This window comes from Paramormyrops kingsleyae, chromosome 8 (assembly GCF_048594095.1).
Source record: "Paramormyrops kingsleyae isolate MSU_618 chromosome 8, PKINGS_0.4, whole genome shotgun sequence".
In the NCBI taxonomy this organism is placed as follows: Eukaryota; Metazoa; Chordata; class Actinopteri; order Osteoglossiformes; family Mormyridae; genus Paramormyrops; species Paramormyrops kingsleyae.
In genome coordinates, this window is record NC_132804.1 from 31,371,819 (window position 1) to 31,398,116 (window position 26,298).

Below are 26,298 nucleotides of genomic sequence, written 5' to 3' on the forward strand. Positions count from 1 at the left end.
GATTTATGACATTGCCAGAATGAAAAGCTTCTCAGGGGTGCTGGCGGGCTGCTGGGCTTATGATAAGTAAGACAGCCCACCCTCACCCTCACAGCCCCCCCGCACAGCAAGTGCTGAGTCAGCAGCAGCTTCCTCTGCCTCTTCTCTCTTATAACCCTGTTTATGCTGCACCTACGTCAGCCTCGCTACCTCTGAATGGCCATTACAGCTACAACATGTTATAATGGTATTAATGTTATAGCACGGACAACAGCAGCCCCACAGGATGTAACATGAGCATGGCCACACCCATACAACTGATCCAGTCACAGAGGCATGTGTAAGACCGGCTTGTATGGCAACAACCAATCATGCATGAAGGGGGCGGAGCCTATATGACACACAACTTGTTTTAGAATTAAGGGGTGGAGCTCACAGGCATGGGAGTGGGTCAGGGACGGTGCCACAGGAGTTACTTTGGGGTGGGGTTTCCTCCACATGGCCCTGCTTTCCCACTGCAAGGTGTTCCAAGGATGAGCAGAATGCATTGTGACATCACATCCATCACGCCACAGGGCACGTTCAGGGCTCTCTGCCATTCATTCACAAACCTGAATTCAGCTTAGCTGCTCCCTCCCTCCCCAGTCCATTAATGGCCTCTTAAAGACATGTGACCCACATGTATCTAATAAATTGTTCTGTTTGTTTGATGACAAAGCTGGCTGTGGAGGTGGGGTTGCATTGTTCTCTATTTACAGCTAAATTACATCGTGTACAAATATTACGGATTATTCCCAGATGCGTGCTGACGGAACGGAAGTATTAGCTGGGAGAGAGAAATGGAAAGGTGTGGGGTGTTTCCTGACTCGACTCTCATGGACGAGACACTGCTAAGCAACTAAACAAAAGCTAAATAAAGGTCAGGTCAAGGTGGATATCCAGAGAATACAGCGGGATTTCAGACAAGCATTATACAGAGGAGCCAAAAAGCTGCAAACACATGCCAGCAGGAGCTGGAAATGGAAATGGAGGAGAGATCCACTCTAAATAATGACTAAGCTGGAGTACAGCTATTTTTACCATGCCGGACTGAAAGCCTATGTGCTTATTCATCCATGTACAAAGAGTGCGAGCTGCTTCTGGCTAGGCACAGACTTCGGGACTGGAGCAGTCGACTTTACGAAGATGCTAAAAGACATCATGGAATCATGGACATGACATCCCCCTAAGATGCTAAACAGATAACAAATAAAAGAAAGCTTTACATCTCACAATGATGCTAAAATACAAGGATGGGATCATTGGTTAGCTGCTATATCAAGCTAAGAAGCTAAATTACAATGACGGAAACACTGGTTTGATGCTACATCCTGCTAACATGCTAAAAACCAGGATGGGAGCACTGGTCTGCTGCTACATCCCACTACAGTGCTAAAAATACAAGGATGGGAGCACTGGTTTGATATTACATCTCACTAAGATGCTAAACTACAGGAATGACAGCACTAGTTTGATATTACATCTCACTAAGATGCTAAACTACAGGAATGACAGCACTAGTTTGAAGCTACATCCTGCTAACATGCTAAAACAAGGATGGGAGCACTGGTTTGATATTACATCCCACTAAGATGCTAAACCACAAGGATGGGAGCACTGGTTTGATATTACATCTCACTAAGATGCTAAACCACAGGGATGAGAGCACTGGTTTGCTGCTACATCCCACTACAGTGCTAAAATACAAGGATGGGAGCACTGGTTTGCTGCTACATCCCACTACAGTGCTAAAATACAAGGATGGGAGCACTGGTTTGCTGCTGCATCCCACTAAAATGCTAAAATACAAGGATGGGAGCACTGGTTTGCTGCTACATCCCACTAAAATGCTAAAATACAAGGATAGGAGCACTGGTTTGCTGCTACACCCCACAAGTATGCTAACACACAAGGAGAAGTACTGGTTTAATATTGTGCCAAGATACCAACAGATAAGGACAGAAACACTAGCCTGATGTTTGATGTCTTTGTTTTGCATTGTATGTTCGTATCTGTGCACTTTATGTATCTCATTGCTGTTTGCACAAGAATTTCCTCTTGGGATCAATGACGTATTTCCTATCTCATGTCACTGTGTTTCTAACCGATATGCTAGTATTAAATACCTGTGACAGCTACATGCAGATCTGGGAACAATGCAACATGTGCTTGCTCATTCAATCTGGGCACTGTCAAATAATCAATGCATAACCAGTCAGCATCAACCATGACCATCACAGCTGTTCCCAGAAGCCTCCAGGGTGAAAGGGTGAAGTTTAAAAAGCACAGCCATCTTGCTGGCATGGGAATTGGACTTTAGGGGACACTGAGCGGAAGCTGAATACCATAGATTTGACTCCCCAGAAACACAATGACCATCTACTAATATTCTTTCACAAACCCAGAAGGGGTGGGACTTTTGAATTTTTGCTACTAGCTAACTGGGTTAGTTCAATTTTTCCTGGGCAGAGGGACACAGTTCAGTTTTTATACTCGGCCTATGTCTAAATGACTTGCCTCAGGCGAGTGGGCGAGTTAATTTCCAGCCCTGAAGGGCAGTTAAGAAGGTTTCAAATGCTGTCCTTGTGGAGCACACGTCCCTGCAGCTAGCAGGCCGACTGCCAGCTATGGTAGGGCTACTGGATACAATTTTTGAAAGGAGAACATCCAGCATCTCGTAATACCTCGCAATCAACCTAAGACAACATGTGGCCTGGTGACTATGAGAACAAAAACACAGCAGCAGACAAACAAACCAAAAAAAAAAAGAGCGGGTAATGTGAGCCCGCTCCCTTGCCGGCTATGGAGCTCATTACTGTCAGGGTCATGCTCTTAAAGGAAGGAGCCTCCATTGAAACACAGAACACGTCGCTGTAACTGTGCCCGTGAGGCGAGGAGGTAGAGCAGCCAGAGAGCTGGAGGAGGCTGCCTCGGCCGCGTAGGGAGGAAACGGGACTGCTACCACTCTGTCCTCCCATCAACAAAAGCTTAAGTTGTTGCTTGGCTCCTCCCCTGTGGACAGAGCTTCTCCTGCTGGGGTGACGTGTCAGTTTCACACCTCAAATGCATCTTCCCGCAAACACACACATGCAGGCACACAGGATACAACTACCAGCCCACTGGTATAACAGCACCAGCTCATCAACAGCACATCAACCACAAAGCAGACAACATATAAAGACCTAACAGACAATGTAAGCAAATCAGCTATGTTGGGGGATGCATGTCCATGCTTTGAGAATCTAGTTTTGTCCTGTATACTATACGTACATGCTGTGCATATACATGCTAAAAATATAAATATATTGTGTGTTTGGATTAGGTTTATATTACATTGGGGGACCAAATGTTCCACACAATGTGATAAAAATCTGTTATTTTGACATTTTGGGGACCATTTTTCAGGTCCTCACAAAGATCTGTGAATGCAATCAAAAAACTAAAAAGTCTCATATTTTGTTTAGTTACTTATGGTTAAGGTTAGGGCTGGGTAGGGGTTGAGGTCGTAATGCTGTGATTAGAGTTTTCCCCCATAGAAATGAATGCAGAATCCCCACAAACATATGTGTGTGTGTATGCAATATGTGCAAATGTATTTATCATAGTTTTCAGTGTTTTGTTTTATGAAAACTTTATTTTGAATATGTCATTAATTCGCTAATTTATTTTCATTCAAAAATGTTCATTGTCAGCTGCTGTCCATTGTTTTGCACACGGATTGTACATAGTGGTCATATTATTAGCTAGTTATATGTAATAATGTAACAGTGAGTGCCCCCCTCCTGGGAGCGGCACCTGCAGCTGCTTTCACTCATCAGTTCAGGTCTTTTACTTCTGTGACACCAGCCATCCCAATAAGGAAATTACCCCGAACAGCCCCAGCAGAGAGATACGCGAATGGGTCACGGCAAATTTCAATAAGTCTATAATCTACTTTAGATAAAACCACTGATTACACAGAGAAGCAGCATAACCCTGCCTGGCCTGAGACTGCTGCCTTCTGGTAAAGTGATCCCTAGGATAAAAACTCACTCATCTGCATCTCATGTAATATGTAAAAATCTCCTATGTTGTGTTACATGAGGGCTGAGCAGAAGCCTTTTTTTGGGGGGGGGGGAGCCCCCCGCCCTCATAAGAGAAAGCTGGAGAAGCTGGTTGACAATAGCTATGACAGGACGCGGCCTGGGGGGTGGGGGGCACACTGATAGACATACGACAAAGCAATGACAGGACACTACCTGGGGGATCACTGATAGACATACGACGGAGCTATGACAGGACACAGCGGGGGGGTGGGGGGGGGCGACGGACAAACAATGGAGCTATGACAGGATGCTGTCAGCAGGCGGAGACTAATGAATATACGATGGAGCTATGACTGGACACGGTGGGGGGGGGGGGGGGGGGGGGGGGGGCACTGATGGACATGCAACGGAGCTATGACAGGACACGGCCTGCAGGGGGGGCATCGATGGACATACAATGGAGCTATGACAGGATGCAACCTGGGGGGGGAATGATGAAGGCATGATGGGGGGGCGTTCAAAGGTAAGGGACGGGTGCAGTTCTATTTGTGGGTAGTCCATTTCATTATTGGGAATCACCTCCCCCTCCTCATCTGCACCCCCACCCCCATGTATCCCTGGCTGGCACACAAAGACCAACCCCCACGTAAATGGAGCCACCCCCCTGAAATGCGTTTAGAGGGCTGGGACTCATAATGACTGGCCTATTAGAAACCAAGTGGGGCGTTCCATTAAAGAACGACAGGGGGGAGGGGGTGAGAAAGGAGTGAAAAAGGAAGGGTATGGAGTAGGGGAGGGGAAAGGGAGGGAGAGCACTGAAGACCCAAGAACAAGAGAAACATATTTTTACGTGCAAAGTAAGCCCTATTATCCCCAGCCCAAAAAACATTTGCATGTGTCGAATTGCATTGCGATTCCACATGTGTGTGCATGTGTCTGTGTGTTGCTGTTCAAGTGCTTTTATCAAATTAGGCAAGGAGCACCTTTATCATTTGATAACTTCTTGTACACTTTCCTGACAGTGACTATCTCCTGGGAAATATTTTACATACCAGGGAGAAAATCTCCAGGGCACTGGAAAAAAGCAGGGCCACATGATAACGCTCATTATTACAGAGACCCCACATGCTAGGGCACATATCACTGTCTGTCAGGAGAAGGTCTGAGATCAGGGGTGAGTGTGAGAGAGAGTGAGAGGAAGAGAGAAAGAAGGAGGAGAGAGGGTGGCTTGCAGGCTGTCAGGATACTCTGCACTGCACAGTGACTTGGGGGGGGGGGGGATTAAGATGGGCTGTCAGGACACACTGCACTGCCCAGTGACTTGGAGGGATTAAGAAGGGCTGTCAGGACACTCCACACTGCACGACAACTCGGACAGATGAATGCCAAGTTCACACTACATGATTTTAGGCCTGATTTTCCACTTACCAACAAAACCCCTGGAGGCGAATCAGTGTTTGTTCAGCACTCGATCATTACGTGTGAACTGTGTCCCAGACGCCCATCAGATATCTAGCATGCTAAATATATGGACCTGTCACTGACTACAAATCCTGTAGTGTGTAAAGTGTTGCGATGCCCAATGAGTGCGACAAGCTACAGCCAATGACAGGGCAAGCGTGTAGTCAGAGTATGGAATAGTCTTCCTGCTAGTGCAGCGGAAGCTAAAACCCTGGGTTCCTTTAAATCAGAGCTAGATGAGATTTTAACAACTCTGAGCTATTAGTTAAGTTCTCCCCAAACGAGCTTGATGGGCCGAATGGCCCCCTCTCGTTTGTAAATTTCTTATATGTTCTTATGTTCTTAAGACACGGGGTAAAGCGAAACCCGAGGGAGGAGTTTAAAAAGGTGTAAAAAGTTCAGTTTGTTTACAAAGATATATTATATTAATTATATTATATTATATTATTCCTAAAGACCCAAGGTATGTGATACTGTTTTCTTAAAGTTCTATGTATACAAGAGTTAATTTGCAGCACATTTGTAAATGTCCAGCATATGAATCATCATTTGATTAAAGTGTTTTTAGTGTGTTGACACTTGAATTGTCATTTCCCCGTGTCATTCTCGCATGTGTTTTCATGACAAAATGAAGTTTGGAAACCAGACAGACTCGTCAATGATTCCTCCCAGTGAAAGATCTTGTAGTGTGTGATCCCCCGTCACTGATCAGTCCTGTAGTGTGTTATCACAACGACTTCCGATTACAGGACGACAAGTTGTGTATGAACGGTATAGTGATTTGACAACTTTGAAAGTAATGTAGTGTGAACTTAGCATAAGACGGGCTGTTGGGATGCTCTGTACTGCCCAGCGATTTAGACAGATTAAGATGGGCTGTCAGGACACTCCGCACTGCAAGGGAACTCGGGGTTCGAGACAGACTGATGGGACACTCTGTACTGCCTTGCCATTTGGGAACATTAAGATGAGCTGTAGGGAAACTCTGCACTGCTCAGACACTACGGGGCATTAGGAGAGGGTGTCAGGACACTCTGCACTGCTCAGACACTACGGGGCATTAGGAGAGGATGTCAGGACACTCTGCACTGCTCAGACACTGCGGGGCATTAGGAGAGGGTGTCAGGACACTCTGCACTGCTCAGACACTACGGGGCATTAGGAGAGGGTGTCAGGACACTCTGCACTGCTCAGACACTGCGGGGCATTAGGAGAGGGTGTCAGGACACTCTGCACTGCTCAGACACTACGGGGCATTAGGAGAGGGTGTCAGGACACTCTGCACTGCTCAGACACTACGGGGCATTAGGAGAGGATGTCAGGACACTCTGCACTGCCTGGAGACTTGGGAGCATTATGACGGGCTGTTGGGACACACTGCAATGGATGTCGATTGGAGGGATTAAGATGGGCTGTGGGGACACTCTGCACTGCACAGCGACTGGGGGATTAAGATACTGTGCTGCCAAATCAGAAAAAGTGAGGTTTATTTTGGACAGTTTTATGTGATCAAAGCAAGTCCAGGTGAGACAGAGTGATTTTTATAAGGTGTTATAGCCATTCCCTTCCCATACAGCCACCCATAACCTGAGCAGGTGACACTGTACTATTAGGCTGGTGTATTGTTGCTGCTAGGAACTGAGTGTCCCGGAGGAACCTTCTCGAGGGATTATTAAGGTCTGTCTGTCTGTCTATCTGTCTACACCTTTGGATTCTTAGCTGTGGTTGCCAGCCAGGCTGAGCCTGGATATTGTGCTAATAGGTGATTCCAGCCTAAAGAGAGTCTACAGCATACTAACCTTTACAGCCACACAGACACACATACACATTGACCCTGTGCCACCACCTTGTTGACCTGGATCTGGGCTAACTGACCATCCAAACTGGACAGTCCCATAAATTCATGCTGTCATTGTTGTCATGGACTGATACACAGATACATACACATGTATGCCTAGGCATGGGAGTACACACACATTCTGCCCCCCTGACATGTATACATCATACAGACATCTCATGTATATTTTTATGTGTTTAAGAAAGTGGGTGCAATCACCAGGGGGTGCAGCACTAAAGGGTTGCCTGCTGCAGTCAGGCTCACTGGCATCTCTGCATTTCCTACAGTGTGTATATGTGCCCTGTGATAGACTGGCATCCCACCCAGAGTGTCCCCCGGTGCCCTGTCATAGACTGGCATCCCACCCAGAGTGTCCCCCGGTGCCCTGTGATAGACTGGCATCCCACCCAGAGTGTCCCCCGGTGCCCTGTGATAGACTGGCATCCCACCCAGAGTGTCCCCCGGTGCCCTGTGATAGACTGGCATCCCACCCAGAGTGTCCCCCGGTGCCCTGTGATAGACTGGCATCCCATCCAGAGTGTCCCCCGGTGCCCTGTGATAGACTGGCATCCCACCCAGAGTGTCCCCCGGTGTCCTGTGATAGACTGGCATCCCATCCAGAGTGTCCCCCGGTGCCCTGTCATAGACTGGCATCCCACCCAGAGTGTCCCCCGGTGCCCTGTCATAGACTGGCATCCCACCCAGAGTGTCCCCCGGTGCCCTGTGATAGACTGGCATCCCACCCAGAGTGTCCCCCGGTGCCCTGTGATAGACTGGCATCCCACCCAGAGTGTCCCCCGGTGCCCTGTGATAGACTGGCATCCCACCCAGAGTGTCCCCCGGTGCCCTGTGATAGACTGGCATCCCACCCAGAGTGTCCCCCGGTGCCCTGTCATAGACTGGCATCCCACCCAGAGTGTCCCCCGGTGCCCTGTGATAGACTGGCATCCCACCCAGAGTGTCCCCCGGTGCCCTGTGATAGACTGGCATCCCACCCAGAGTGTCCCCCGGTGCCCTGTGATAGACTGGCATCCCATCCAGAGTGTCCCCCGGTGCCCTGTGATAGACTGGCATCCCACCCAGAGTGTCCCCCGGTGTCCTGTGATAGACTGGCATCCCATCCAGAGTGTCCCCCGATGCCCTGTGATAGACTGGCATCCCACCCAGAGTGTCCCCCGGTGCCCTGTGATAGACTGGCATCCCACCCAGAGTGTCCCCCGGTGCCCTGTGATAGACTGGCATCCAACCCAGAGTGTCCCCCGGTGCCCTGTGATAGACTGGCATCCCACCCAGAGTGTCCCCCGGTGCCCTGTGATAGACTGGCATCCCACCAAGAGTGTGTCCTGGTGCAATGTGATAGACTAGCAGTGTCCCCCGGTGCCCTTTGATGGACTGGCATATCACCCAGGGTGTACCCTAATGCCCTGTGATAGACTGGCATCCCATCCAGGATGTACCTCAGCCTTGTGCCCTATGCTGGCTCCAAGCCCAACCCCCCAGCAAAATAGTGACATATAATATATAATGTCATTCATAAATCAAGGGCAGTACTGTAATTATAATAAGCCATTCTGCTAATGAATATTTCATTTAATTTAGTGAATGGAACTGTCAGACACTATTACACTTAATAATTAGCACAAATGACATAAACAGGTATGTTACATAATACAATTATGTACATAACACCTCCGTATATTCAATTGAAAAGTAGCTTTTAAAACAAGTCATATGATGTATAAGGGCAGATCACGGACATACATACCTCTTTAGACTTATATATACATAAACGACCGTTGTGTAACAGAAACTAAAATTTCCGAAAACGCTTAAGTGCTATTAACTGAATTTAGATTAACTGACAGCTCTGGAAAACGGCTGATATTTCTAACTAAACTAGAAATGCAATTACCCATCAGTGACAGAGTAAAAACATGTGCTCCGCCATGAACTTGCTCATGGCTGCAGTGAATATTTGACGAAGCCACGCCATTGTCTTAATGCGTCCGTAGGGTGAGATCGGTGTTGTCGTGACCACGTGTATCAGGTGCAGGGCTACGGGTGGGATCCGATCATTATATCAGAGCTGCGATTTCGCTTGCACACTCCTCCGGACACAGACATGATTCCATCCGATTGACTCTTGCATTAGACACAGTTATTAAAGGTCCACAACAGTAAAGTGATACTATTATTTGTTATTGCATATACAATGTTGATCTTAATAGCAGTAATAAAAAGTTTTCATGTAAAGCAAGGTATGTCACTTTAAAAGACAAGGCAATTCATAAATGTAACAACGACCTTACTCGGGTATATAAAACGCAGTGCTGCCATTCACTAGGCTCCTACAATACCCTTCTGTACACCCCCACCCAGCCCCCCCTTAAAAAAGGGACTGAAAGCCTGGCTAACAACAGGAAATAAATGATGCCCTAAGCGCCTTTATTCCTATTTGGAAAAAGACGCAACAGAAAGGTTTAGCTTATATCATCCCTTTGTGTGGCAGTAAATTGCATGCCTGTTTTTATCTCCGGGTTGAGGAAGCAGGGTGTAGCGCGGAGGGGGGGGGGTCAATTTTAGAGTCCAGTTTTATCTTCCATAGCTAGGGAAAATACAAGAATAAACTAAATAAAATCGCATTTAAACAAAAAAGGCATTGAGCGCAGGCTGCTCACCTCGTGATGCCGGCCGTATTAATTTATCCCTGCGGCGTGTCACAGCCCGGTCTATGCCTGTCCCCTTCGCTCGCCTCTCCTTTCAGCATTAACAGTATAAGAAAACAATATAGCGCTGATGAGACAAACGGGACGCTGTCCGATCCGCACGGACCTGCAGCCGGGGACGGAGGCGGGCGGGACCACTGACGTGACGTCATAACTTGGGGCGGAGCCGCTGCTGCAGATTCTGCGAATCCCTTTAAATTTTGATTGGCGGCTTCGGCTCCGATCGCATCTCTCTCTGTCTTTGTTTCCTCCGCGCTGTTTCTCTTAATTGAGAACCTATTGTTCGACTTACAGCCACTAAGAAAAAAAAACCTTTTTGAAACCTTGAGATGGAGCTAACAGCCAATCTGGAAATCTGCTTTTAGCAGTAGCATTCTTCACTTATCTAAACTGTTGCAGGTACACGCTGGTTTGCGCACTCAGGTGCTATAATTCAGCTCACCTGATCATAACAAGACACAGTAATACTAAAGAACATGCATGTTTGCTATAATTATATGTATATGATTTATAATCAACTTTTTATGTGTAAAGGTAATGCAATAGCTATAGCGTGCAATTTCTTTTAATTATTTAGAATAAGGACTTGCATCCTGGCCAGAGTGTCCTTTGCCTTCTGCCCTGTGCTTTCTGGGATAGGGCCATAGCAACGCTGATACCTACTGGCTAAGCAATTATGGAAGATGGATGCAGTTTATCCTGCATTTTTTTGTTTTAATTTTTATAGTCAGCTAGCCTGGCAGAAGTTTTGGATAGATACATTAATTAATTAGTGATTTGTAGCAGAATGCTGGTTAATTAAGAGGCAGTTGGGATTTTTTTCCATTTTTTAAGTGTCACTAGTACGTCAACCAGCAAGTTCTGTAAAATCAGCCAAAATGTAAAATTTAAAGGCGTCAGTGCAAGTATCAGCACGTGCCTTTGAAGCTAAGACTTGAAAAAGACGTCGACATATTCTTCACTGCCGCACCAAAGGACATCAGTGGAAGCATCTTAAATAAGCACAGCATCACTTATACTAAGACAGGTTTGCAAATCAGTGTTTGTTAGCATGCGCACTTGTGCTGCATTTTAACTCATTTTCATGCCAGTGAGCGCGTTCAGGTCCCACTTATATGTACGTTTTTTGACATCGTCCTCTACAGTTGTTACCCATTTATGAAGCTGGCTGTTCCCAAGCATGTACATGATACCTATTGCCTTTAAGGTAATTACAGTAAATCAATATTACGCCAGTTCCGTTTTCGACTGGTGGGGTTGAATTTCACCAATCTGTCCCAGTGGTGTTGGAGCTAAGGGGTCTGAAAATACAAAACCCTCTCAGAAAATGTTAGTTACTCTGGCAGAAAGGAGCGGTGTATCTCTCAGCGGGTTAAGCCTATGTGCCTGTGATCAGAAGGTTGCTAGTTTGAGTCACAGTCTTGGCAGAATAGTCACATCTCAATTGGGCCCTTCAGCAAGGCCCTTAACCCCTCCAGGGGCTCCAGAATAATGGCCTGACCCTGCGGTCAGTGCCCAAGCTTACTTTGAACTGTATGTATACCGAAGAGCCAAAACAGCATGACCATCAACATTTGATGCGAATAGCAGTGATTATCTCAGAACAACTGTGCTAATCAAGATCTGGAATATATTAAGCCTAATCCTGGTTTTGATAGATGATGAGTTGGATGCAGGAGATAAGGGCAAGCATAGAAACGTAAGTGACTTTGACACGGAAGCCTTGTGGGATGCTGCCAGCCAGCAGTGGTGAGTATCTACAGAAAATGGTCAGAACAGGCAACAGAAGGACTACTATGGCACAACTGATGGAAAAATTGAATGCTACACGTGAAATGACTGTGTGCCAACACACAGTGCATCGCACCCTGCTGAATATGGGGCTGCGTAGCCATAGACTGGTTAGAGTGCCATTGCTTACCCATCTCAACTGGCAAAAGGGCCTGCAATGGGCACACGATCATTGGGACTGGACCTTGGACCAGTCTAAGAAGGTTGCATGGTCCAATGAGTCCAATTTCCCTGGAAAACGGATGGCACAAAGATGCACTGTAGGAAGGAGACAAGATGGTGGAGGGAGTCTGATGCTCTGGGCAATGTTCTGCTGGGCACCCCTGGGTCTGGCCATTCATGTGGTGGGTACTTTGACGTGATGCCTATTGCGACATCATTTCAGACCATGGCAGTGGTTTTCCCCGATGACAGTGGCATCGCTGCAGGATAATGCGGTCTGCCACACTGCACAGACTGTCCAGGTACGGTCTGCAGAACATAGTGAAGAGTTCAAGGTGTTGCCCTGGCCTCCAAATTCCTCACGCCTGAATCCTATTGAGCATCTCTGGAATGTACTGGAACCTCAAGTCCAATCTGTGGTCGCTCCACTTCACAATCCAAGACACTTAAAGAGTCTTCTCCTGACATCTTGGTGCCAAATACCACAAGACACCTTCAGATGTTTTGTTAACTTCATGCCTTGGTGGGTCACAGCTGTTCTGGCAGTACACAGAGGACCAACAGCATATTATGCAGGTGATCATAATATTTTGGCTCTTCAGTGTATATGTATATATATATGTCTTACACTTAGACTTGACTTTATCCCAGAGTTGATGAAGATGCATTTCAGTGTACCTCTGCCCATGCTTGTGCCAAGAGAAAATAAAGATCAATTCATTTCTCCTGACTAGAATGAGTGTACACTGCACCCTGGTGGCAAAGTGAGGGAGAACAACAAATGCTCTATTGTTTCATACATATCACATCTACAGGCCCGCAGGTTATAGATTGCATTTGATGCTTGTTTTGCATCTGAAGGACCATGCAAGGTGGCTACAGTAGTTATCCTAGTAGTTACTGCAGTAAAATACTGAGGTCGACCAAACAGCAGCTGCTCTGTTTTTTTCGGAATACTAGCTACTTCACCTAATAATGCTCAGGATCCAATAGGATTTTGAAGGCAAATTATTATCCTGGTTCTGATGCAAAAAAAAAGACCTGTTAGATCAGTAGTGTGCAATCTGGCTTTGTGTTATAAGTTTGTTCACCTGCTGTATGTATGCCAAAGTTTAAAATTGCCATTATATACAACATACGCAGAGACATGAAGGTCATGTTGCACAGCCAGTCCCTGGCAGCAGCAACTCCGTTTAAAATGCCAACTTTAGGTACTGCAAGAATAACATGAGAAACCTTTTCTGAAAGCTATACGTAGAAGTGACAGCATTACTGTGCCGGTCCCACCCAGCTCACGTTTAGGTTTCCACTGCTCATGCTAACAAGATGGCCGCCACTGCCTGCTCAGAGCACCCGGAGCGTGGGTAGTGCTGCAGTGTAGCACTGTATCGTATAAAAAATGTAATCTGATAAAGCCACACCCACCCACACACACCTGCACGGTGCTTATGTGTCTGTGAAACACCAGAGCTGCCCCCCCCCCCCCTCAAACATACACGCATATGCAAAATCCCCAATCAACAGCAATGTGGGGAGAAAACAGATGGAAATGCAGTAAAATTAGCACTTTTCTTGCATCTGCATCTCCATGGAGATGTGGTACTTTTTAGGGGATCAGAACAAAGATGCGCTAGTGGGAGATAGGAAAAGCCCCCCAGCCTGTTGCTGGGGGCTGGGTGTCCTGGATTCCCAAATTGCCACAGTGGTCACAAAATGTGGTGCACTGAAGATCAAGGAGAGAGGCTTCCTGTAGAAGAGTTGTCTAGCAGCCGATCACATGTTGGGTTTCTCTTGATTTTGCCTTTCCTGCACACTTGCGCAATCTGCACACAAGATAGTTTTGCTCATGCGAAATGTTTGCTTGGGAGCCCCAGCAAAAATCTGCCTGTCTCTGTGGTGCTGGTGCATCAAGGTATTTCTGGAGTATCTCAGGAACACAGCCGGCACTGCGTTGCACACACACATAGCACGCAAACACAAATGCACAGTCCAGTGACGACCGTCTCCCAACCTGCTCGTTGGTGTTCATACACTGCAGCTTCATCTGCTTCAAGTAGGTGGCGGTGAGCGGCATGTTGTAGTCAATGAGGTCTGGAACCAATGGGGCCGGCCTGTCGTTCTCTGTAACAAACACACATTAGCTTGTGAGTGATTACTTTTCTGCAAATAGACAGCCAATCAAATTCTCACTGAAGTGCACGAGACCTTAGATACAGGGGAGCAACAGCAGTAACTGTACCAATCTAAATAAACTCCATCAGTTTATCTGCACTGTCAAGTACTTTCACTGGACTTTATCAGCCACTGACTACATATTGTCCAGTTTTGCACTGTTGGTATTGTTTTGCCCTACACTATATGCTAAAACTCATTTGTACACTGGTTGTACACACAGTTGAATGCTGAAAGAAACAGGGCACTCTGGAACCACCAGCATGATCTTCGACAAACCTGATCAGGACAATATGATTGGTCAGGACAAAAATCAGCAGGACAGCACTGCCCACCCTCCCGGACATCAGGGACACTCAGCACCCATGCCATACACTGTCCCACTGGATGTGCTCAGGTAGGCGCCTCCGGAGCCTTATGGCCAGGACTGAGAAGCTGGCCGTTAGGATCTTAACACCACCAAGTTAAATAAGCCAAGACTGCAACCTGCACTTTCAATATTTTCCTCATATTTTCTAATAACTTTTAACTTCTATATACTTTTAATATGTTTCTATATTTTCAATACTTATTTTGCTAATCTATGTTATTTAATTTGGTTGTCCTTAAGCCTTGTTTATTGCAGTGTGGAGTATTTCATTTCACTGCTTATGTACTGCTACATTCATGCATATGTCAAATAAAAATCTTGAATTTTCCCCATTTTTCCACTAGAGGGACTTCTTTGCTATTCTCCCCAGAATGAATGCTTAAATGATTGTTTAAATGAATGATTTTCAGATTTTACATTTTTTGCTATGATATGTCCCTGCCAAGCATCACTACTAATCAGTGCTTGGGAAGAAACCCAGTCTGATTTAATGGACTGGCTTAAAAACGTACTTGGTGCGTGAGTAGCATAGTGCCTAGTGCCTCAGTTCTCCCGGAGTGGGTGTTTGAAGCCTGCCTCCAGTTTGCATGTCCCCCGTATTGCATGATTTACCTTCTGCAGCACGAAGACATGCAGTTAAGCTAACTAGCATCTCTATATTACCCACAGTGTATCTTTCCTGCAATGGGCTACCTTCCTCTCCAGCATGTCCCCTGCTTTGCACCCTATGCTGCCTGGGATAGACTCCAAGCCCCCCCCCCCCCATGACTATAGCCAGCATAAGTGGTAGGAAGATGGATGGCTGATGTCACACATTAAGCCTGGGCAGTTGGATTTCTCATTTATCCTTCTAAATAAATGTTTTTTGTTTTTTTTTTACTTTATATTTAACTATTTACCATGTGCTTCAGTCAAATATGAAACAAATTTTCAGCTTTGCTGTTATATATTTGTTTATAATCTGGCTTCAGTAAGGCTCTATACTATATATTATCCAGTTTAACTGATATGCAACATTTAAAATGTTACGCGTCGTATACAAACCAAAGGGTTCAAATCTGACATCCAGTGTCATTGCATCATGAATAACTTGAGTACAATACATAACACCTTCTGGGCCTTATTGCTCCATGTGGTGATGTTTGACACAGGAGACATACAGTGAGGTTGGACTCTGAGCCCATGCTGTAGCTACACCCCCTCATCTGATCTCCTTCACCAGAGTACTGAGACAGCTGTATGTCACTCCTATTTCTAATTTCCCTAGATTGCCTTACCTCCTTAACCAGTCTAACGAGTTTCCTCAGTTTGAGTGGCTGTTGACGAATGTACAGTTAGTGAGCACTTCTCTGTCCTGCTTTTTTCTGAGTACCTGCACTCCTGCCTGTATGATTTGGTCTGTATGCTTTCCCCGCTCGCCTCTCTTAGTGTGAGTGTGTGCACCACCTCCCTGCATTTGCACACGTGCCAGCCTTTTCTTTCACTCACCAGGACAGACTCCCCAGCTTCACTTATGTCCCTGACTCTGATTTCCATCCAGTGTATCGGCTTTGTGTCGCTCTGTATTTGGGTCCCCTAACCCTGAGGTACTCCCTGACAGAATTCTGCGCATTCCCATGGACCGAGTGGAGTTCCTTGGTTCCCTCACTCACCTGGATCGGTACCTGGAAGACCTCTCTTCCCCCTTATACCACCTTGCCTCAGTTCTTGACTCCCCTGCTTACTGCTGCTTCTGTGCCTCCAGATCTGGCTCCATCCTGGCATTACCTGATGCCTCAGCATTATAATGGATCTCTCAAACACTGCCAGGGGTTGTCGATGCAGTTCGAATTGTATCTCTGGCACAACCCTACACAGTTTGCTTTTGACCCTGGCCAGGTCAACTTCATCATCTCCCTTCTGACTGGAAGAGGGGCTAGGCCACTGCATTGTGCCACCAACATAACCCAGTGCTGCACACGTCGACCACCTGTTGCTGGGGAGGGAAACTGGCAATCAGTTGGGGATAAATCCTGACCTACAGATCGAGGTGTGCCGTGGAGAATACCTCAGCCTCAAAGAGTATATCCAGCTCTCTGTTTGCTTGGAAAACATGCTATGAGACCGATGATGATACCAGTACCTCCAGACAGTTCCATCTGGGGCTTCAGGATTCTACTCACAACACCAGCTCTGATCACGCCAAATCCATGCAGATGGGCAGGGCTCCCCTGACACCTCCTCGTTCCTAGATGTCACATAGAAGCAGCGGACTATACCCATCCGTCTCTACCATGACCCAGTAAGTGTAGGAGGCACTTTCTTCTGGGTTCATTTGACAATCCACGTCACCGATGGCATCCAGCTTCTTTGTTTAAAAGAAGGACGGGGGGGGGGGGGGGGGGTTTACGTCCCTGTTGTCTACTGAGCATTGAATAAGGTCACCAGGAAGTTCAGCTTTCCATTGCCCCTGATTCCTGTGAGGTCAGCATGGTATTTCACCAAGTTGTACTTGTGGAGTACTTTCAACCCGATCTGAACTCACAAGGGGAATGAATAGAAGACTGTGTCCATCATGACCCAGGGTCACTGCGGGGATTTAGTGATGCCTTTTGGGCTGTCAAACACCCCCTCTCCATGTCATTCAAGACCTCACACACCAGTGCTTCATTGTTTATGTACAGTGCCCTCCACAATTATTGGCACCCCTTGTTAAGATTTGTAAAAAGGGTCAGAAAAAATCCAACTTTCTAGGGATGTCAATAATTAAGGCATTTGTGGTTTTCTTAAAAAATAATTAGATTTTTTAATTATTAGATTTATTATTTAAAAAGGTGGATTTTTTCTAACCATTTTTACAAATCTGTACAAGGAAAGCCGATAATTGTGGAGGGCACTGTAGATGGCTTGTTCATTCATTCCTTGACTTACTTCGACCATGTCAGGCAGGTGCACCAGGTGTTGCAACGACTCTAAGAGAATGCTCTCTTTGCCAAGGCCAAGAAACGAGAATTTTATATACAGCAACTCACCTTTCTAAGTTACATTCTTTCCCCAGGTGCAGCCTAAATGAATCCTGCTAAGACCACTGCTGTATCTTAATGGCCTATACCCAAGACTAAAAAAGACTTACAATACTGGCAATACTGGCTCTAGGGGGCTAAGCATCCCTTCCAGGTTCTCACTGGTCATGAGAGTAGTATCTTCCCCCATTGCCAGTTTATGGTTACTGACCTCTCTGGGGTAGAAGAATTCAAAAGCCGGCACCCTTTCTTGGAAGTGAAATGCCGATTGTCTGTCCCCCTCCCCCCACACCATAGTCCCATCAAACTATTTTGTGGCAGCAGTGCAATGGGAGCTCGAGAACATCATCATGAGGGTGTTGCAGCATGATGAGTTCTAGGCATCAAATGGATCATGGAGCTGATAAGTTGGCAATTCTGGTGGCCATCCCTTAAGATGGATATCTAGGACTGGGTACTGCGTAAGTGACTGGGATTTATCATACTCCTAGTCATTATGGACCGTTTTTCAAAGATGTGCAGGTTTGTGCCTCTTCCAAAGCTACCCACTTCTCCCCAGTTGGCTGACATTGTTTTTACACAAGTTTTCAGGGTTTTCATCCTGCCATAGGACATCATGAGTGCCTGAGGACTCTAGATCTCTGCGTGCTTCTGGAGAACATTCTGCTGTCAAATAGACATCACCCTTAGTTTCTCCTTCAGTATCACTCTGGTGTCACACTTACACAGACAGGCAAAGTAAGAGGCTCAACCAAAGCATTGGGAGGTTCCTGAGATCATACTGTGTTGATAATCAAACCAGCTGGAGCCAGGTCTTGCCCTGGGCTGAGTATGCCCAAAATTCTCGGCACCACTCTTTCACTGTGTTCCATATATCCATGCTCAAGCCTGTGCGTTACAGTCTGATGCTCCCCTAGATCGACTACCATTCGCCATCACCTCCTCTTGACATCAACGGCTCCCTGGCATACACTGTTTGAGCAATCTTGGACTCCCGGTGATGTGGTGGTCAACTGCAATATCTGGTAGACAGGGAAGGTTACAGCCCAGAAGAACAGAGCTGGTTGCCTGCTATGGACATTCTGGACCTGATAATAAAATCGGACAGGGCATATCCCGATTGACCAGCACCTCAACTATGGACATCTGTTGAAGTGACAGCATCTGGCGCTGGAAGTCACCCGTGGGGGTAGGGGGGACTGTGAGATTGGACTTTGAGTCCATGGTACAGCCACACCCCCTTGTAAGGTCTCTGTTACCAGAGTATTGAGTCAGTTGTGTCTCGCTCTTGCCTCTACCTCATTGGGGACTCCTGCCCCTACCTCACAGGGGACTCTTGCCTTAACGTCACAGGGGACTTTAGCCTCTGCTTCAGCGGGGACTCTTGCCCCTGCCTTTAGACAGCAATGCGGTGTAAATAAGTAGATAAGCAAATAATGGTGAGAATACGCAGTGGTCAGATATTCCTCTTTATCTCAGTAACAAGTCATGATCTACTAACATAATCTTGTTGTTTGTTGCCCACCTGGACTGCCATCAAAACACAGTCAATAACCTCGGTAATTACAGTGGTGGCACTGATCATTATTCGTGGTGCCAGCACCAATCAATGGCCAACATGCCAGCACCTATCAATATCAGCAGTGCCAGCACCGATCAATAACCAGTACTGATCAATTTGACACCTGCATACAGGCACCACCCCATGTAGATAAGATAAGTTAACAAAACTATACAATTATCAGTGGAGTAATCCCGTACTCTTCTCTGAGAAAACACACCGTCTATTTCCCTCCCACTTAATAGCGTGTTCATTACGGAAGTGCGCAAAAACCATAATAACAGCATTCGATCATATAGACTTGTGGCACATGGGAAGAAAATTTATATTTACTTGTGAAAATGTCAGTCAAGTGTAGCTCACGTGTGCTCTAATTAAAGTGCACACATTGACTGAACTCCAGTGAGTGCGTGCAGAAAGCGGGACGGCCGCTGGTGCACCTTTACCCCCCAGGGAGAGAAGCCAATTACCCAACATCTTTATCTAGGCAGCAATGAAGAGTCGTCTGTGTGATTCTTTGATGGCACTCTGCTATTGAGGCTCGGGGCTAAAACCACGCAGCATCCTGGTTTGCCAGTCGCTCTTAAATTAGCAGATTATTATTATTTTTGGGTTATGCCACTTAATGTTTGTCCTGCTTGTCAGCTTGCTGTATAGGCTCCACGCGGAAGAGGCTGCACACTGCACCACTGCAGGTACTACACGCTGCACCCCTGCAGCTATACTTTCATCATCTGCACAGCTGGACATCTCCCTGACTTTTTTCAAGCATCTGATACCTTCTGGACAGATGTGCAGTTACTACCTGCTGCCAGGTTAAGCATTACTGGTGTACTCCTGGGATGCACTGGTGTACTCATGTTTCAGTGATGACCGGCAGACCTGTTATTACAGTGCAGTTCTGCTGGAGAGAGTAATACTTTGCCAGCACTGTTAGGAGAGCCAGGCCGACCTGGTTCCAGTCCCAGGAGAGTCAGGACCTGCTGTTCTGTGCTCTAATGGCAGCTCAGTTCACCTGTTGCCTCAGGAGTAAATCAGTTGTTGAATATGAGGTAAGTCTGAGACCCACAGGACCATAGGACCAGCTTCCCCTTGCCCGACTAGTCAGGAATACCAGGAATGCCATGTGATCCTGCATGTGTGCAGCAGATGAGCCGAGGGCGCAGTGGGGGGTCACCTTTAAACTCAGCGGTACTGGGGTTGATATGCATCCGCTTCTGGCACTCTCCACAGCTCATGAGGAAGCGTGTGACAGCCTCCCGCGGCAGGAAGGCATATGTCTCTGCGATCTGCAGGAGAAACACACACAGAAGTGCAGTGGGGTTAGTGCCACCCTGTGATGGACTAGCATCCTGGCCAGGAGATGCCCTCCTGCACGGGACAGTCACAGGCCACCTGTACCACTGGACAGGAGAAGCACTTGAAAGATGAATGGATAATAATTATAATGACCATGATTGGGAAATAGTGATCACTGGTGGGCTAACCCCGACAAGACGCTGCCTAACCGTAAGCTTAAGCCTAACACTAAACCTCCCCCTGGGAAGATGATGGTTAACCCTAATCCTAACCCTAAGCCGAAATAATCAATCTTTATTTATATAGCACTGTTTTAATCAGAAGGTTTACAAAATGCTTTACAGACATTTTAGAAGAAGAAAAACACATAAATTAAAATAAACACACAAAAAATAACAATAAGCACAAAAAACGTTATCCATAGGAGACTTTAACCCCTACCACACAGAAGACTCGTGCCCATACCTTACACTGGACTGTAGCCCCTGCCTCACCGGGAACTCTTGCCCCTGCCTCACAGGGGACTCTAACTCCTAATGAAGATTCGTAGACAGCAATGTGGTGTAAATAAGTAGATAAGCAAATAAAGGTGAGAAGAAGCAGTGGTCAGATTTTCCTTTTCATCTAAGTAACAGCCATGATCTACTAATATAATCAAGTTGTTTGTTGCACACCTGGACTGCCATGGAAACACAGTCAATAACCTCAATAATTGCAGTGGCAGCACTGATCAATACCCACAGTGCCGGCACTGATCAATATCCATGGTGCCAGCACCTATGAATTACCAACTCGCCAGCACCTATCAATATCAGCAGTGCCAGCACCGATCAATAATTGTGATGCTGGCACTGATCAATATCCGTGGTGCCAGTACTGATCAATTTCACACATGCATACAGGCACAACCCCATTTAGGTAGGATAAATTAACAAGACTATTCACTTATCAGTGGAGCAATCCAGTACTGCTCTCTGGGAAAACACACCATTTATTTCCCTCCCGCCTAATAGCATGTTCATTAAGGAAGTGCATGAAAACCACAATAACAGAATTCAATCATATGGACTTGTAGCACATGGGATGAAAATGTATTTTTACTGGTTGAAATGTCAGTCAAGAGTAGCCCATGTGTGTCCTAATTAAAGTGCACACATCGACGGAACTTCAGTGATCGAGTGGAGAAAACAGGACAGCCCCTCCTCCTACCTGACGGCCTCTCTTGTGGCCTGACGGCACCCCTTCCTGCCCGATGGCCCCTCTTGTGGCCTGACGGCACCCCTTCCTGCCTGATGGCCCCTCCTCCCTCCTATCTGATGGTGTGATGGCTCCTCGTCCGGTATGATGGCCCTCTTCCTGCCTGATGGCCCCTCCTCCCTCTTATCTGAAAGCCCCTCCTTCAGTATGATGCCCCCTCCTTCTGTGTGATGGCCCCTCCTCCTGTTTGATGGCTCTCTTCCTGCCTGATGGCCCCTCCTCCCTCTAATCTGACAGCCCCTCCTTCAGTATGATGCCCCCTCCTTCTGTGTGATGGCCCCTCCTCCTGTTTGATGGCCCCTCCTCCATCTGCCATATCTTTACCCCCCAGGGAGAAGAGCCAGTTACCCAACATCTTTATCTAGAGCATGGTATATGGGGTGGTCCGTGAGGTGCTTTGATGGCACTCCGCTATCGAGGCTGGAGGTTAAAACCATGCAGCATCCTTGTTTGCCAATCTCTGTCCATTACCTAACAGCGTTCTGCAGTTCCTACCTCACAGGGGACTCTACCCCCTACCTCACAGGGGATTCTAGTCCCTGCCTCACCAGGGACTCTAGCCTATACCTCATTAAGTGCTTTTACACCGAAGTTCTGGAACTTGGTCGCAGTTTACAAGTTCCTGGCCACTTTTGTGTGTTGCCTTCTCACCACACAACAGGAACTGCACCCATTATGGAGATGCAAAAAGCTCGTAGGTTAAACTTCATGCATAATTTCTTATGAAACTACACCACCAAACCAAAGCAATGGAGAATATATAAGTTGTTTTCTTAGATATTTGTTAGTTATTGGAGAGATCGATCAAAACCGGACACAGCCTTTTGTTTATTTTTTACTTATACGACCCGCAACATGTTTATGATTCTTATTAAATCTGGCCAGCAGATTGATCTTTCATTTTCTAAAGAATAAAAAACTATGTAATGTTCTCCTGCAAATAAGCACTGGCAAGTTTCACTGCTGGCATCAGCAAATTAGACATAAGTATACTGATTATCGATTGAATTTTCCAATGCAATATGGGGACACAACCAACAAAAAAAATATTCATTAAATGTAACTGAAGGAAAAAAATAATTCCATTTGCTTAGTTTTTGCTCTTCTAATTATATCTGTTTTCTCTGCATTTCTGCATAATTTCCAATTTCCAACAAATCTACAAGCTGTCGCTGTAAGCACCTCCCCAGTAGTTTGTGTTCGAAAGAAAACTACCTAGTCTGAAGTGTAGGTACTAAAAAAGGGTTCCGGAAAAGCCTCAGAGGAACTACAACTGACAAGAGTGCATTAGAGTAATCTACCCTATTTTAGACAAAAGGATGTATTCGTTTTTCGCAGTCAACGTAACACTAACCCTCCAGGAAGATGCTGCTTAACCCTAATCCTAGCCCTAAGCCTAACACCAACCCTGCCCTAGGAAGATACTGTCTAACCCTAATCCTAGCCCTAAGCCTTACACCAACCCTGCCCTGAGAAGATACTGCTTAACCCTAATCCTAGCCCTAAGCCTAACACCAACCCTGCCCTAGGAAGATACTGCCTAACCCTAATCCTAGCCCTAAGCCTAACACCAACCCTGCCCTGAGAAGATACTGCTTAACCCTAATCCTAGCCCTAAGCCTTACACCAACCCTGCCCTGAGAAGACACTGCTTAACCCTAATCCTAGCCCTAAGCCTTACACCAACCCTGCCCTAGGAAGATACTGCTTAACCCTAATCCTAGCCCTAAGCCTTACACCAACCCTGCCCCGAGAAGATACTGCTTAACCCTAATCCTAGCCCTAAGCCTAACACCAACCCTGCCCCGAGAAGATACTGCTTAACCCTAATCCTAGCCCTAAGCCTAACACCAACCCTGCCCCGAGAAGATACTGCTTAACCCTAATCCTAGCCCTAAGCCTAACACCAACCCTGCCCTGAGAAGATGCTGCCTAACCCTAACCTTACTGCTAAGCCTAACACTAACACTCCCCCATTCAATGGTGACAGACCTCCTGAGGGCGGGCTTCTCACATTCAGCCATAGGAGTTTCATGGGATGCTGCCTCGCCTGCTCTCCCAATCTGACTCTCCCTACACAGACCAGGCTTATTCTCCCATCTCCACCCTCTGCAAGGATTTGGAAAGTTCTGCCAGTGCATATATTATTGGCAGGTTTTCCCTCACTATCTACAAACCCAGTGCCTTTTTCCTTCAAACCCCTTGTAATTTGTGTCAGTGTTGCTGATTGTGACCTCTATATGACTTTTGCCCCCTGGGACCTGACCAAGGCAACCCCTGACCCCCCACCACACGCACACACACACAATATGTCAAATTGCCACTTGGGTCAGACATCGCAGAGTGCTGTACAGTTCAAAGGGAAGTCAATTTAAATGCTGATGTGTAGAGTAGGTGGGGCACAGTGTTTAGTGAAGAGGGGGGGTACAGGCTAATATACAGTGTTTACAGGAGGTGGGGTGAAAGACTGATACAAAGTAACTAGAGGAGGTCGTGGTACAGACTGATATAGTGTTTAGTGGAAGTGAGGATAGAATGAAATATACAGTGATCAGAGGATGTGAGGATACAGTCTGATACACAGTGTTTAGAGGAGGTGGGGTACCAGCTGATATACAATGTTTAGATGTCATGCGGGAACAGACTGATATACAGTGTTTAGAGGAAGTAGGGGTACACACTAATATACAGTGTTTAGAGGAGGTAGGGGTATACACTAATATACAGTATTTAGAGGAAGTAGGGGTACACACCAATATACAGTGTTTAGAGGAGGTAGGGGTATACACTAATATACAGTATTTAGAGGAAGTAGGGGTACACACCAATATACAGTATTTATAGGAAGTAGGGGTACACACTAATATACAGTGTTTAGAGGAGGTAAGAGTATACACTAATATACAGTGTTTAGAGGAGGTGGGGGTACACACTGATATGTCTTATTTACAGGAGGTAGGGGTACACACTAATATACACTGTTTAGAGGAGGTGGGGGTACATACTGACATACAGTATTTAGAGGAGGTGGGTGTACACACTGATATATATTGTTTAGAGGAGATAGGGGTACACACTGATATACAGTGTTTAGAAGAGGTAGGGGTACACACTAATATACACTGTTTAGAGGAGGTGGAGTGCACATTGATATATATTGTTTGGAGGAGGTAGGGGTACCCCTCTAAATACTGTATGTCTTATTTAGAGGAGGTAGGGGTACACACTAATATACACTGTTTAGAGGAGGTGGGGTATACACTAATATACACTGTTTAGAGGAGGTGGGGGTACACACTAATATACACTGTTTAGAGGAGGTGGAGTGCACATTGATATATATTGTTTGGAGGAGGTAGGGGTACCCCTCTAAATACTGTATGTCTTATTTAGAGGAGGTAGGGGTACACACTAATATACACTGTTTAGAGGAGGTGGGGTATACACTAATATACACTGTTTAGAGGAGGTGGGGTACACACTGATATATATTGTTTAGAGGAGGTGGGGGTACACACTGACACACAGTGTTTAGAGGAGGTGGGGTACACACTGACACACAGTGTTTAGAGGAGGTGGGGTACACACTGACACACAGTGTTTAGAGGAGGTGGGGTACACATTGATATATATTGTTTAAAGGAGGTGGGGGTACACACTGACACACAGTGTTTAGAGGAGGTGGGGTACACACTGATATATATTGTTTAGAGGAGGTGGGGGTACACACTGACACACAGTGTTTAGAGGAGGTGGGGTACACACTGACACACAGTGTTTAGAGGAGGTGGGGTACACACTGACACACAGTGTTTAGAGGAGGTGGGGTACACACTGACACACAGTGTTTAGAGGAGGTGGGGTACACATTGATATATATTGTTTAAAGGAGGTAGGGCTACACACTGATATACAGTGTTTAGAGTATGTGGGGGTACACACTGATATACAGTGTTTAGAGTATGTGGGGGTACACACTGATATACAGTGTTTAGAGTATGTGGGGGTACACACTGATATACAGTTTTTAATGGATGTGGGGGTACACACTGATATACAGTTTTTAATGGATGTGGGGGTACAGGCAGATAGACCTCCCCGGCCTCTTACCGCCTTGTACGTCTTCTTTTGGCCTGCATGCTTGGGTGTGCGGCCTGCATCCGGGCCCATCTCCACGTGCATCGCATAGATGATGTCAAAGAAGTCCTCTACCACAGCCACGCGCTTCAGGGATGAGCTGTCCGTGCTGGAGCCGCCATCAGCACACTGCAGGGCAGGATAGAAAGTTACTTTAGTGACTGGTGACGCAAGCCTTAGGCCTATATGCTGTTTAAGTCACAGGGCTATTTAGAGGATGGAGTGGGCGTGTGTACACATTAATAGTACTATGGCTGTTGCCTGTCACAGTGTGTCTGAGTATGTCTATGTTGATGTTTGACTGGTGTAAGTGTTTGTATGGTCGAGAACACTGTGTTGGAAAAAGTCTTTTTATTTGTGCTGGGTGAGTCTGTTTATGCGCATACAAAAAAATGTAATAGAATCTTTCAAATGAATAAAATGCCTGCTTTTGTTTTAAATCACATGTGAAATATCCAAAACACAGACTGATTGCTGATG

General features: G+C 46.3%; 1 protein-coding gene across 3 annotated transcripts in view; it reads right to left on the bottom strand.

Annotated features, from left to right (window-relative positions):
* The window catches only part of nol4la (nucleolar protein 4-like a), a 59,960-nt gene that overhangs the window by 19,970 nt on the left and 13,692 nt on the right, over positions 1 to 26,298 (bottom strand). Inside the window, exons 2-4 of one of the 3 annotated variants that reach the window (XM_023796786.2) lie at positions 25,792 to 25,947; positions 20,303 to 20,414; positions 14,032 to 14,141 (exon numbers count right to left, since the gene is read on the bottom strand). In XM_023796786.2, coding sequence (XP_023652554.1) covers positions 14,032 to 14,141; positions 20,303 to 20,414; positions 25,792 to 25,947 — 378 coding nt within the window. The other 2 variants (XM_072715672.1, XM_072715671.1) reach the window with 2 other exon arrangements.